Source organism: Seriola dumerili, unplaced genomic scaffold (assembly GCF_002260705.1).
Source record: "Seriola dumerili isolate Sdu_G_001 unplaced genomic scaffold, Sdu_1.0 BDQW01000068.1, whole genome shotgun sequence".
Lineage (NCBI taxonomy): Eukaryota > Metazoa > Chordata > Actinopteri > Carangiformes > Carangidae > Seriola > Seriola dumerili.
Genome location: NW_019174323.1, coordinates 876,025 through 891,763, shown reverse-complemented (window position 1 = coordinate 891,763; position 15,739 = coordinate 876,025). Strand labels below are relative to the sequence as shown.

Here is a 15,739-nt window from a genome sequence, read left to right as displayed (position 1 = left end):
TTGATTTAAAGGTCTCTACCCAATGTTCTCCCAGATGGATTTCTTCCCCAGCTAAAAATTAGTCCCAAATGGAAAAAATGTTGACGCGGTGCACGGTTTGTGGATTTATTTAGATTAACAGGCAAATTGTTTCTGGAAATCGAGGACGTTCGCTGGAAAGAAGATTTTTTTTTTTCTTTTTAAAATGTAATTTAAAAAATTTTTCCAAAACAAACTTTTTGTTCAATTCTGGTCCCACACAGTGAAACTGACCGTTGCTATAGAGGTATAAAGTATGCAAAAACCCAGCCCATGAGAGAAGACCATCTGATTGAATCCACAATGGCACCTGTGGTGTCCAGCTAGCACATACATGCATTAAAATGTGAAGTCAATTCATGTATGTTAAAACATTGATTAGGTAGGTAAATACAGAGGAAAGAGCAATAATCAAACACAGAGTTAGGCCAACAGTATCAATCTCACAGGTCTTCATGGCGTTTCAGCTAGCAGTTCTCCAGGCTGCTCCAGTCCTGACTGTCTTCAATATAATGAGTAGCTCGTGTCAGCCCGCAGCACCACCAGGAACCAAACAGCCGAACACAGACGAGACGGAGAAGAGGAACATCGGTATACTGCCCGTCACTTCATCACAACACCTCGAAAAGGCCACAGAGAGTTTATCTAATTAGCCAGACAAAATTTGTTTTTGTGTGGTTTGTCAGGTTTCTATGTAGGTGAGTGTTGTAAGAAGACAGGAGCGACCCCGGCGGCGGGAGAAAGGTGGGCTGAGCTGGAGCGTCAGAAGTCACGTGTTCCTATATGCCGGATTGCGAGCAGCTCGCGGCTGCGCTTTCTTCTAGGACGTTCCCCCTCCTCTTGAAACAAAAAAACAACAACAGGAGTCCGGACTTACAACAGTGCAGCGTTGAAGAGAACCGGAGAACCAGCTCCTTACAAGCGACCTTTATACAAAACACGCCAAACCCTTTCACTTGATTTTCTTCGCACCGATAGCCAACCAAGTTGTAACGTCGATACGCTGCGATAATCTGTGAAGTTAAAAAGTTTCTATATCAATCACTCCTCACCTTCATCCCCCTCTATTCATGTTCACACACACACCACGGGCTACTCAGGACCTATTCACAGGATGTGTGTCTGAAGGAAATTACCGGCAGTTATGGGTCAGAAAACCCAGAAAAGCCTACGGGCAAAAAAAAAGCAGGCCGAAGCGCTGTGCATATAAACTATGTGCAATCAGAGCAGGACTCCTTAATGACTTCCTTAATTCCTTGCAGGCTGATTTCATCTAACAGACCTCACAGCTGTGATGGCTCCATATCCTTTCCTTCACACCACCAAAACTGACCTGATGAAAAAACTAACATTACAACCATGCACACTTCCTCCCAGCGCTGATGCGTGCGGGGCATGAGGAGCGAGCTGATTACTTTCGTCTTAAAATAAAAATGGCAGTATTGGGGCGATATTTGCAACTGTTCGATTCTGAGCGTCCGATAAGGAACAGGGTTTTTGAGTCTACAGCCGGACAATTTTTCTTTTCAACCATGAAAATAATCACGAAATACATCATTTAAATTTCAAATGTCTCTTCAGTGTTTCAGCTGCTAAAACATCAGGTGACAACCAGGTGATCATTTTTTTTTTTTTTTTAAAAATTGAAACAATGCTCCATTAAGGCAGGTGTTGGTACTGATGACAGCACCAGTCGCAGTGAGGATCACAGATTATAAAAAATTAACAGCTGGCGAATAAGATCTACGACACAGAGAGACTGCTCGGCGTCTCTGCCAAAAACCAAGGAGGGCATTAAACTGATCTTGTGTGAGAGAACAAACCTGGTTCTCCTCTGTGGCCTCTGGTGACCATCCGGCAGCTCGTCCGAGGAATCCTTCAGGAAGCTGCGACGTCTCCCTGAGAGACAGAAGCCAAAAAATCTCAGACAGTGTGAGACAGCATTGTTTGTAAGACAGCTGAGGAGGGATGCTGGATCATTCCTGAGGTCTCTGACCGTTCTTGTTAGCCTTCAACTTTCAAACACCATTTGTGGCTTTTCACACCCCATTAATCTGAAGTTTTAGAGTTCAAACCTTCCCAAATACTCCAGTTGTAAACCACCACACACACACAGACACAGACACAGACACAGGACACAGAACACCAGACACAGACACCAGAACACACACACCACACAGAGTTACAAGTGATTAGACTGGACCTGAGTAATGGCCTCCAGCTCAGCAGAACCAGCGTCTCATCCTACTTGTGATAAAAGAGCCGGCCAGCCATAGATTGTCCTGCGTTCTTTTCTCTATTTGCTGCCAGAAAAAACAAAAGTTCACAACAAGAAGAACAGACTTCACCTCCTCTGCTGAGTAAACTGCGTGTCCAATCCCAAAAGACTCCGTCAATTTCAGGAGACAATTTTGCAGATGAAATGATTAAAAAAGCAAATACAGACTGACAATTAATTTACAGAGGACTGAGCATTATCATTTATTCTCTAACAGACTCCTTATTTATATTATTTATCCGTTTCTCTATATCTGAATACTCTTCTGAATAACTGAGGGTAAGAAATGAACTGTCCTGTAAATCGTCATCGATTGGCGGACTGTACCCTTTGGTACTCGATGGCATCTTGGGGTTTTCATTCCATAATCCGGCTCTACGCTTCAACAGACAGGCACCTGATGAGAGACAGAAGGTTAGAGGCGTGGCGACGCGTCAGACATGACATCACATCACATTCACATCAGTCATAACAGACATTCCTGGGACTTTGGGACGTGGCCTACTCGTTGCATCTTTTTCAGAACATGCATTCCCAGCCTTCCAGCCCGTTGATGACTTTTGCTTTCAACTGGGCAAACTCCAGGTCTTGAACCTTGAAAAAAAAAGGAGGGAGGATACTTTCGGTTTCACTAAAGCGTGGATGGTTTCCAGTGCTCAGAATCTCTCACCATGCGCTCCAGGTTGCGTTCAATTTCTGGTTTCTCCGTTCTTGTCAGAAGTTGGTCCTGGTACCTCGCGCTCTTTTTCCAGCGAAGAGCAGTGCTTTTCTGTAATTGAAACCCCAAGGAGATGGGGTAAAATCAGAATCTCTCTCCCAAATAAATGAGAACTCATCCACAATGCAAGCTGAGACTAGGAATGCGTAACATACAATAAGTGATTAGTTTAATACCAAATTAATTGTATAGACCTCCACACTGAAAGCCAAGTAACAAAGATATATTTGTTTGAAATTTACATTTAAAAACCCCAGTCAGTTCATTTTTATTTTCTTTCTTGCTAGAGAAAAGAAAGGAGAAAGGCGAAACGGTGCCTCAGATCATCTTGTGTGATGTGGCCTGGCCCCTGGAGCGTTATAAAAGTCTAGTTAGGTATAAGGTGTTCAGTTCCACAACATTATTTTTCCCCAATCAATTGTTGACATACATCTTGGCTGAAAAGACACCAACAGGTCAGGGTGAAATGATTCTTAAACTTTAACAAACATCATTATTATTAGTGAAGTTATTCCTCCTTTTTCCCCGCTTTTCACTGGATCACCCCTTATAGTTTCTGTACTCACTCTTTTTTGCCATTGTTTAGCAGCTGGTTGGCCAAAAGTCTCTCCTTCTCCAGCTGCAGGTTAGACCTCTATCTTGATACTGCCTCAGCTATATCTCTTTTGCCTGTTTTCAGTATGCTGCAATAGAGAGAAACGGACCACTGCTGTAAGAAGTACAACACCTGACTTCAAAACTAATTACATAAATACAGCAGCTTCTTTTTGTGCTCTACAACGACCTAACTAGCGATTTACATACTGTAGCTGTCTGTGTCATGTACAGTGTACCAGCCCAGGAGCAGTCCTGTCAAACTACCACTCTAAATAATATACTGTCAAATATTTACCGCCCAGGTAAAACACCTTCCGACGATATATTTACTAAAACAGCGAGGCCAGACCATAGACTGTATATGAAAAGGGCCAGGACCTACGTTCGCCTCCTCGGTTTTATTATCGGCAGCAACCAGCTGAGCACCACTTTGATTATAGCTGCTTAAATTTCACAACGATTTATACTGTTGGCTCCGGCCTCATGTGAGATCAAATTAATCAAAAACAACAAAACCTTAAACTTGTTACTTCTCAGAGCATATTGATGCCGAATTGAAGAAAAGCTCCTGAAAAGAGCTGGAACTGATAAAATGATGTCGTTTAAACCGGCGCATGACCGAGTTATTGGTGCTTGCACAAGTTATTAAAAAACACTCCATTTGGTCAGAAGTAGTTTGGCGTGGACTTGCTCATGTTACAGGACAGAGGCGATCGGTGTGCTAATGTTTACTAGATGGGCACCTTACCAAAAACCGCTTTGATCTTGTTCTGTCACTCGGCTTCTGTTTTCTTTTTATCCAAACAGGTTTCCCATTCCTGACACAGCATCCCAGCTACAACCTGTAACCAGAGAAAACCTGGAAATCTACGACGCGATTTTTCAACTAATTTTTCTAACTTGTAAGCAGGCAAACTAGTGTAGCTCCCCTCCATTATTTGTGTAGTCATCTGTTGCAAGTGTCCACACTACATCCAAGACGGACGAATCTGGGCAGGGTCAAAAACTGGAATAACGACACACAGAGCATAATTAAAAGGAAGCTGATTGACTTCTTTATTGCCACATTAAATACTTCCTACTGCTTAATAAAAACTGTAAACTGTTAACGAACATCTGTTTTGAGCCGTTGAAGTATAAAGCCAAGTGTATTCAAATCAAATTCGAGACTAAACGCTAATGTATCGTAAGATAAACGAGTGTCTCCGCTGCGCTCCCGTGCTGGCTACAGGCAGGAAAACTGCAGCACATCTTTTTGTCAAAAACTTGCGTCAATTGGGAGACGCCATACTATCACTTCGGTGAACACTCAAAATAATACCAGACCCAAACGGAAGCAATCAGAAAAAACATACTTAGAAACTCAGAAACAGAAATAATATAATAGGAATAAATTAATAGGAACCTATTTGGTGAACACTCCAAATAATCAGTGACTGGTGTGTGTAGTACGGTGTTACAAGCATTATGTTTACCGCATTATGTTTGACCGCTATTATTATTATCATTATTTCAGACCTTTCACATTTTCCGCATTCTGCCCCCCTGACCTTCACATTTCTGCACAATTCTCCTTCTTTTTCTTCAAACTTCCCCTTCAAACTATTCGCCTTCAACTATAGCCACTGGGTTTTATTTTGCTGCCTGTATTGTCAAACTTTTTCATTGGATCTTAATTCTCCAGAGAAAAGCTTTGAGTAACATGTTCTTAATGAGGACGGTCACTAGAGAGAGCTCTTTTTATGCTCCATTTAGACCATCAGACACTTTCCTGTTTTGGAGCTCAGCTTCATCACTGCCGATGGACTGATTTACACTGACTCACCAGTTATGTGACCTTCAGCTTCTCTCTTCTCAGGTCATTTATTTTACTATTTCTTTATGTGTGTTTATGAAATTTATACATCTTTTGAATTTATTCATTGTTTGGACCTGTGTTTAATGTCTATTTCCTCTTTATTTATGCTCCTGTTGAAGCAAAACAGTGTTGTAATAAAGTTTATTTCTTGTTTGAAGTCCGAGGAGCAGAGAGCAGAGAGACCACAGCTTCGAGACATTACTTCTAACGGAGATGTAATGCTTTTTGTTCTGTTCTTTTTGTCCGCAGGCGGATACGAGAAGTGCCAAAGCCAATGTGCTTTAATGACTACAATGTTACTGAGACTGACAGACCCACAGAATACACATGAGTGTTTGGCAGTACCCACAAAGTTTAAAGAATTCTGAGAAACACAAACCCTTCATTTCACTGAGAAAACAATGTATATATTGACATTCCCCCAAAAACCACGTATAAAACGTTTTTATTTGATGTGCGGAAGTCAAAACCGAATACAAAACCTCAAAACACATGTGGGTTGATGTGCGGAAGTCACCGAATACAAACCTCAAAAACACTTCCTGAAGTGTTGTAAACCACCAAGTCAACAAGTCAGAAGAAGCGGAAGTCAAGAGAGGAGCCGACAACCACTGCCTCAAAGTCAGAAGAAGTCAGATCGCAGATCGCAGAAGTCCGAGGAGCAGAGGCAGAGCAGCCACAGTTTCGAGGCTCCGAGGGCTCCGAACTCGAACTCCAGAGAGGTAGGTTTGTTGAGAGGCAGTATTGTTGAGCAGGCAGATGATGATATCCCTCTCTGAACTGTTGACTGTATATTGTTGAGAGGAGATGATGATATCCCTTCTCTGACTGTCGTCCTGGCTTCCCCCTTGCCCGTAGCATGTTTGTTGGTCGTAGAGCTGTTTCTCTGTTCAGCCTGGATGTTGGGTTTTCAGATCAGATCTCATCAGAGCAACTCAGAGCAACATCTGATCTCACTCGTCCTGAGGAAGGACAGTAGCACCAAAGTAGCACCAAACCTTGCTTAAGGGTTGATATAGCCACAAGGGTCCACACATATTCCCATGACCTCAGGAACTCGAACCCTCCGATCTCCTGTGCCAAAAGTCCAGTTAGTTTGTCAACCACTGAGCTGAACTGGCTATAGGTTACTTTGAAGGTCATGACGTATAGTTTTTGATCTACTAAAAATTCTTGGTCCTGAGGCTGTGTGTGTGTAGTGTCAGTCTGCTGGCTCTTTGTGTGTGGTCGTGTGCTGTGTGGTGTCGCCTGTGCTGCTCATTTCTCCTAAGCCTGTTTCTTACTCAGCTTTCTATCTGTCTGGTTTTATTCTGACAAGTGAAGAATGTATATTGAACCAGCACGGTGATTGAGAGTTTGCTAATGAGAGCTCACCGACAGGACCAGTAAAACGGAGTTATGTGGTGTAGCAGGGTATTCAAAATGCTGCTGACGATGTTTCATCAAATACATCACATCGATCTCATCGTCCTCTGAACTGTCCATCACACACTGTTTGAGTCAAACTGACACATTGTGACTTCTGAAGTCAGTTGAAGCTCTAAAGTTCCATCTTTGAACAGGAAATGTGTTTTGTTGACTCTTCAGCTCTTGTTCTCCTCTCACAGGAGAGAAGATGATCTGCTGCATCCTGCTGCTTCCTCACACTGACCTCCTGTGTCTTTGGTTAGTTTACTCCTTCACTTATTATTCTAGAAACTGATACAAGTCCTCAGTTAGTCTGCTCCTCACTTTCCCTCTCTGTCGTCCTCAAACCAGGAACATTTGTGTAGTGAATGTGACACACGAGCTCCTACTCAGCCGGATGCGAGAACCACAACATCACCACTGGAGTGAAAGACGCTTCAAGCAACCAAGCACGCAGCAACGTTATCCTGCCATGTCTGGCAACCTTCCATCTACTTTAATCTTCTAGTCAGCTGTTTACTTGCATCTCCAGAGGCCTAGCAGTGCCTGTATCACCTCTTAACATGAGGGTTGTAGTTCTACCCAGAGAATCTCCAGGATGACAGTTCTTCGAGGACGAGCCAGTGTGAAGCCAAAGACGTCTCCTCGAGAGAAGGACGAATCAGACTTTCAATTGTGTTCCAGACCTGAGGACTTGAGGACTCAGGATGATGTACCAGTGTCAGGTGCGTCACGCTCTGATCGGAGGAGCTCTGCGGTAAATCGTGAGTGGGCTCAACGTCTCTGGTGTAAGTACAGATCCAGTACGAACGTTTCTCTACCAGATTGCATTTAAACTGCTTCCAGTTGAAATCTGGAAAATATTTACCAACTTTAATTCTGTTGCTGCTACTTCCTGTTAGTTTATCTATGAAAATGTTTTTTTCTCTTACATGAACAATGCAGAATTTGTTTGCGTCTCTTTGCGAGAAGCGAAGGGGATCGGCCTGAACCTGAGACCCGACCCTGCAGACACGACCCCTGGAGAACCAAACACAGCAAGTCAGGGAAGCGTAGTCTTCCTCTAACTGTTGGACTGGGACTGACAGCAGCTTTTTCTGACTTGCTTTCTTGATTTGTTTTCTTATTAATTCACTTCCTGCTAGAAACAACAAAGCAGCGCTCCCTCTCTCTCCCTTTGGCTTGCTTCTGGCAGAGCAGCTCCCAGTCTCTGCCTCTCGGTTTCTTGCAAGGGGCAACAAGGCCCCAGGCCCAGGTGCGAGCTCTGCTACCTGAGAACACCCAGCTCGCCTCACCGGCCCGCTACCAGGCAGCCTGCAACCGCGGTCTTCTCCTCAAGAGCAGCGTGAAACCTGGCTTCGCGATTAATGTTGAGTTGAACAAAAGTTCCCGCTTCATGAATCAGCCAGCTACGACAACAAGGCCAGCTGTTTCCAAGGCAACAGGAGTCGTAGCAGAGTTAGCAATGGAAACAGCTAAACTCGTGGGAGGAGAACAAAAGGAGAATAAACCACTAAAGCAAACACAGCAGACAGGGACTTTTGACTTCCAGCAGGAAACTCCCCAACTCACTGGACTTTACACCAACCACTGGAAAGGACCTCTTTAGCTTGTTTCCAGGACTGGTACATATACTGACTGGGCCTAACCTTTCACAGCATAGCACAGCACAGCATTAACTACCAGCAGCTCAGAGATCTAACTTCTGTTAAGTGTACGTTGTTGATGTGATGTCTTGTTTGTTGTACGATGTTTCTGCTTCAGGGTTGTGTGTCAGTCATACAGTTAATGGAGTACTCGTATGTTCAACACATTGGTAAGTTACGTCTCATTTCTAGGACTCTGCATGAAGGCTACCACTCCCCCTCTAACCTAGGTACCGTTTAGATTACATGAGCTGAGGCTAACAAAGAAACCCTCACAACCTTCCCTCTCACCACACACCCCAAGGTGGTTCCAGCGGCATTTATGAGAATATGTGTTCTTTGTTTACCGCCATCTTCTGTGTAGTTCTTCTTTGTTCAGGTCATGTGGTCACAGTGACCACTGTGAAATCGGCCATCCTTGCCTTTTGTTTTGTGTCCCCACAAACACACCCACAAACACACAAACCACCACACACACATACACACACCTGTATATACTAGATCAGACATTGTGTTTTACTCTGCTTCATTGTAATAAATGCCTTTAGTATAACTACTGGTGTGTTTAATGTTGCACAAGCGTGGAATATTGCCAACCTCTACTTTGTAGAATTCCAATCCTTCAACTTTAACTTACTGTTGATTTGGTAATTTGGTTTATAGTGAGTAAACTCTAATTGTTAATCAGAGTTCCGATTAATGGTAGTAAATTGAGACTAAAACCATATTGGCTATTTTGCCTATTTAGTTTAGGCTGGTGCCCCGTGAACTTTAATTAATTTTAAAGTTATTATTTAATATTAATATTTTTAATATTAATATTTTCTTAATTTATGATAGCCAATAAATTGATAACAACCGAAATCCAACATATTGGTGTCCAGCGTCATGAGGTAGAGCTCAGACCCAACAATACCTATCTTATTTTTGAAAGGACACCTTGTTAAACTGTGTCAGACAGCATGTGAACGTGCACTTGTGTTCACTCATGAAATAATGCTGAGAATCTTGTCTACTTTTACTGACTATCCATCATGCACTCTTGACTGATGGTACGAAACTGTAGCAGCTCACAGGAAGTGATGCGACTGTTTGTGGTTGTTGTAAATTTTCTTCATTTACTGTCTGGAAAAACTGTTAAAACTGTATTTTTGATTCTTGAACTTTGTCTATAATTTACACAGAGATTTAACTTTGAACAAAGAGTTTTAATGTTTGTTTTTTCTAAACATGAAACTCTAATGTACAGTCACTGTTTTTATTTCTGTTACAGCTTGTTGTTATTTGCTGCCTGTTATTGACACTTTTTCATTGGATTTAATCTCCAGAGAAAAGCTTGAGTTAACACTGTTGTTAATGAGGACGGTCACTAGAGGGAGCTCTTTGTGCTCATTTAGACCATCAGACACTTTCCTGTTTTACCTCGTGTTTTCTTAATGTATGATTCAGTATCATTGAACTTCTCTTGTCACACTCTGAAATAGTATTTCTGTATTAATGAATGAAAATAATTTGTTGAATCAACAATTCCTGAAAGATTTGTAAACTTTTTCAAACTAAATTAAATGAATTTTACTTTTAAATCAGTGCTGTTGTTAGTGTTTATCTGCTGCAGGATTTCACTGATTTCACTTCACGACTGTCATTTCTGACGTTGAACTCTTTTGTACCAAACGAGCTTCAGTCAGTCTGGTCCTGAGTCTCATCAACTCTTTCTACACAGTCTGTGTTGAGTTTGAAGAGTGAAGGACACAAAGAACAGCTGCTGTCTGTTTCCTGCTGGACTCAGCTCTTCTACATGGAGACCCAACAAGCTCCCAGTGGACTCATCACATTCACTCATTATTTTATATCATGAAAACACTCAGAGGTTGAATATATGAAAATAAAGACTTTAAAACTGATGTATGAATATAGAAATGACATGATATGAACAAAGAAGAGATTTGTCGGCGAGCTACGAGCAGAGCTATCCATGTGATTTTAAACACCACATTACAGACAGTTACAGCTCATAACAAAGTCTAACATGAGCTTTATAAATGTGAAACAATGAATGTGTCAGAATCAGGTTCATTCTCAAAGATCAATATGAAGATTGAAGAAGTGACATAAAAACCTCTGGTAACGATGATGATTCTTTAAATCTGATCAGCTGACAGAGTGAATATGTAACAGTGATGAAATTGTCCTGTTTCTGATTCACTCTCCACCTGCAGCCTATTGATTGATTGATTGATTGATTGATTGATTGATTGATGGATGTTGTGAATGAAGTGAGGACAGCAGATAGAAATAAAGTGATGTGATCCTTCATCAGAGGAGCTCAGCTTCATCACTGCTGAGGACTGATCTACACTGACTCAGGTTATTGTGACCTTCAGCTTCTCTCTTCTCAGGTCATTTATTTTACTATTCGTTTGTGTGTTTATGAAATTCATACATCTTTTAAATGATTATGATTGACTTTTATTAGCACATTAAATGCTTCTACTGTTAATAAAAAATATAATCAACTGTTAACAAACATCTGTTTTGAGCGTGAAGTATAAAGCCGAGTGTATTCAAATCAAATCGAGACTGAATGTAATGTTTGTAAAATAACGAGTGTCCACTGCCCTCCTGTGGCGACAGGAGGAACTGCAGCACATCTTTTATCAAACACTCACGACACACACGGTGAACACTCAAAATAATACAGACCAAACGGAAGCAATCAGAAACAGACTTAGAAATATTATTTAGAGTTATCAGTTAAATTATTGTATCTATATTAACAATCTATGTTTTATCAAATTCTATTATTTGTGTAGTCATCAAGTGTCTAAATTAATAGGAACCGCCATACTGTTACTTCTGGTCAACACAAATAACACAAATACACAAATACAAATAATTCAGTGACCAAATGTAAGTAATCAGAAACAATGATTAGTAGACTTATATTATTTATCATTAAAATTATTGTATCTATATTTTATTACATGATCATTTCTGTTTCTTTGTTTCCGCTTGGTTATTGTATTTTGAAACTACATATCGGAAGTATTATGCTGTCCAGTGATGCATTGACGCAAATTTTACAAATTTATCATGTTGTAGTTCTTAGCCGTGTCCAGCAGAGGGCAGTGAACACACACGATAATTCAGTCAGGTCCAAATTTAATCCTTACTGAGAGCTGTGTGCCTCTGTCAGGGAGTGGCAGCCGAAGGTATCCGAGGATACATTTCTGCAGTTAGGTTTTCATCAAAGATCATCTATCTCTACTGTCTCTGGTTGTATTTATCACATAAGAAAGCAACAGCTGCCAGTGTAGAGGCTTGTTGCTTTTAGATTTTAGATATTATTTTAGATACTAAATTACTGTTATGAATAGTAAGTCATTAATATTTGTATTGCTTTCACTTTCAAATCTGCACTTCCTTTTTCCATTTTTGCTGACATGCTTCCCTGCCTGCTATGCAGTGTCACTACTACAGTAGTCAGCAGAGTCAGCAGAGTAGTCAACGGAGAGACTCCAGAGAGGTGGGTGTTGTGTTGTGACTGTATATTGTTGAGAGAATGATGATATCCCTCTCTGACCTTTCGTCCTGGCTCCGCCTTGCCGTAGCATGTTGTGGATGTGGGAACACTGGTCTAGGAGCTGTTTCTCTGTCAGCCTGGATGCTGGGTTTCAGATCATCCATATATCCCACATCATGTAGCCCTTCTCACTGGGATTACCTATGTTTTGTTCCATCAGCTCATTTCTCAGAGCAACATCCGATCTCACCAAGTAGCACCAAGTAGTAGTAGTAGCACCAACCTTGCTTAAGGGTTGATATAACCACAAGGGTCCACACTGGATCTCCTGTGCCAAAGTCAGTAGTGTCGACCACTGAGCTGAACTGACTCTTGTTACCTGAGGTGTTGAGTATTTCTAATCTATATATAATCCTGGTCCTGATTGTGTGCGTGTGTGTACGTGTGTGTGCGTGCGTGTGTGTGTGCTCTGAGCTCGGATGAGGTTCCACTCTTCTCTCCTCTTTCTCCTGCTGTTCTTACTCAGTTTTATCTGCTGTTGATTAGCTGATCATTTTGGCTGTGTTACAGCTGAAGGTATGGATTTCTGCAAGAAAGTGTCTTTTTTGATATATTTTTAAAATCTAGTGTCAGTTACTGTTACAGGTCTATTATACACTGGTAACACATTTTGTACCCTCTGGGGTTCCTCGCGTCCAAAAAAGGACACCGAAAGAAAATGCTATAAAAATCATCATATATCAATATTTTTTTCTGATTTTTTTGCATACATCTCTTAAACCACTTCAGTTCTGCTCAAACCTACCAAATGTTTATTAGTTTTCAGGATTTTAACCCTTTAAATGCCAGTTTGAAGACATGTTGCCTCTTGTTTTATTAATAAAAAACAAACAGAATATGAGATATTTCCCACATAATACATGATGGAGGGATGCTGAACATTGTTTTTAATATCAGAGGTCTTTATATCAAGGACATTTTTCTTCAAACCAGAATATGATCAGGGTGACTTTTGAAACTGTTGGTTGTGTGTGTGTGTGTGTGTGTGTTGTGTGGTGTGTGTGTGTGTGTGTGTGTGTGTGTCCTTTCTCTCCTGCTGTTCTTTACTCAGTTTTATCTTGCTGTTTATTGTGAAAGTGAAGATGTATATGAAACAGCAGGTGCAATGAAAGAGTGTAGATGAGACTACCAGACAGTAAACAGTTTAGTGTCAGCATTAAAAATGCCTGCTGACATGTTCATCAAATACATCACATTGATTCTCATCGTCCCTCTTGAACTGTCCCTCACACACTGTTTGAGTTCAAACTGACACATTGTGAACTTCTGAAGTCAGTGAAGCTCTAAATTTCCATCTTTGGAAACAGTGTTACGGCCGTGGCCGTATTCGGGGGATCTTCGTCTTTCCCCTGTGTGTGTGTGTGTGTGGTTTTGGTTGTCCTGTCCTCGGCCTATGGTTGCCATGTTTGACCCTGCGAAGAGGGGATGCCCATGACGTCACCGGGATTTCCTGGAGTGTTCCACCTTTTCGCCCGCGCCTTCGCTGCTCCAAGCTGCTAGCTCAATCTCCCCTTGATCAGCGGGGCCCCGCCTCTCGTCTCCAACCCCGAGTATAAAAAGGACTGTCATTCGGTGTTCGTGGCGCATTCTGTGGTTGCTCCGTAATACAGGCTCGCCTCCGCGTGCTGAGTACCAGTGCTGCGTATGATCGCGATAATTGATAGAGCCGAGTGAAAACCATGTGAAGCAGTTGTGTGTGTTTTTGGTTTTCTAGCGTAAAGCTAAGTGCAGCTCTGTTTGCGATCTTGGTGTTTTGTTGGTTTGCTTTTCTTTGTTATTTGCTTGTGGCCTTTTGTGTTAATTCCTGTTATTGGGTGGCTTTGTTTTTCGTGTGCCCGCCTCCCTTTTTGTTTACCCTGTTTTACTTTTGTTAATAAATAACCTTATTTAACCCTTTACATCGTGGGTTTTATGTTACTTCCCTTTCCCCTAACGAGCTGGTTTTGTAACAAACAGGAAATGTGTTTGTGGACTCTTCATCTCTGTCTCCCTCACAGGGAGAAGATGATCTGCTGCATCCTGCTGCTCCTCACACTGACCTCCTGTGTCTGTGGTTAGTTTACTCCTTCACTTTAGGAAAGTGTAAATATGACATTCCCAAAAACCCATCCATCCTGGCCACACGTATAAAAAGTAATGCAGAGCCAGTGTTTTTATTTAATGAAGGAACAGCGGCTACATGATAGTGCAAACTAAATGTTGACAGGGTTTAAATTAAAGTTTTCACAATCAATTATTTAACTCACTTTTAAGAGTATGTTGATGGCATGATGTGAGCTGTGCCCGTGCATTTCAGAATATCAGCGTCTGACTCTTCTTTCAAAATCATCACAAACCACAAACCTTCCTTTCCCAAAACCGCAGTCTGATATTTTGTAAATCAGCTCTTACGTTAACTTCAGTAAATCATGATGTAGCAGCGTTAAAAAAAAGCATCAAATAAAAAACAAATGGAAAGGCCACTGCATAAACACATGGAAAGTCACTTGCTCCCAGACAACTTGTGCCAAAAAAATTCATGAAAAACCACCACTAAAAATATCTGCTTTTCTGTGAGTCTGAGGATGGACACGTGACGAGCTCGGGACCAGAAAATAAACTTTATTTCAAATATCTAGAATTTATATTTAAAAACCCTCAAAGATAAAACCTTCAGCATTCTCCTCTGTCACAAGGAGATGAACTTTCAAGTAAAATGCCACAGATGATATTCTGTCCTCCAGAGGGAGCAGGCAACAGACACAACACTTGACAGTTTAATGGATCACACTTGCAACAAACACTTGTAGTTGTTTGATGTGTTTTTTGCTCTGAGTTTAGAGAGCAGAGGTTTGTGTTGTTGCTGCCACTGAGACACATTAGACTGATAAATGACTGTTAGGTTTATTCAAAAGTAGATGCCACTTCAGACGCTACAGACCTAGACTTCTGATGTGGGCTGAAGAGTCTCAAGGATAACTGTGTGCCTAACAGTGGGGTCAGTCTGCATGCAACATAACCCTCGTTGCAGGGAAGGCTGCTATAGATGCACTTGATGTGCCTGGCCTGAAACAGACGAAACCAGCAGTTTCACCAACATCTTCCTCAAATGGTGTAGTATGGCAACAGCTGCAAGCAATGCCAAAATATTTATAACAACAAATCCACTCCATTATGTTTAAATTGGGTTGTCAAATAGCTTGTAAATACTGCAAAATAGCTCACTATTATGTGCAAAATGCAAGAAATGTGTATTAACAAAACTATCACCTTTCACACGTATTCCCTGTAAACTCTAGCGCTCTATTCTAATATTATGTACAGACACTGCTGTCTGGTAAACATGATATAAACGTTTTAAAACGGCCATCATAAGGCATGACTCTTAATACTAACTTTTCACAGCACTATTTAAAAAGCCCAGTGGTAGCTGGCCCTTGGTACCAGTAACATGAAGCGGGAGAGTTTCATACCTGGTGCGTGTATATTTTTATTTTACCGTTAGCACCGGTGAAAACTTACAGATAAGAAATACAAAAGAAAAAATAAGGAATAATTATGTCAAAATACACAAGCAGAATTCATTAATACATTTACAATGTTGATCGCAATCAAAAGAAAACTTACACTCATTAGCACCAAGAATCTTCTCTCT

General features: G+C 41.3%; 1 protein-coding gene across 1 annotated transcript in view; it reads left to right on the top strand.

The window, feature by feature from the left end:
* Positions 1-473: 473 nt before the first annotated feature.
* Positions 474-15,739, top strand: part of LOC111219568 — a 21,767-nt gene continuing 6,501 nt past the window's right edge. Inside the window, exons 1-5 of the mRNA XM_022742287.1 lie at positions 474-609; positions 7,077-7,134; positions 7,453-7,601; positions 7,849-7,913; positions 8,072-8,221. Of these exons, the coding sequence (XP_022598008.1) occupies positions 474-609; positions 7,077-7,134; positions 7,453-7,601; positions 7,849-7,913; positions 8,072-8,221 (558 nt within the window). The remainder of the gene's footprint in view (positions 610-7,076; positions 7,135-7,452; positions 7,602-7,848; positions 7,914-8,071; positions 8,222-15,739) is intronic.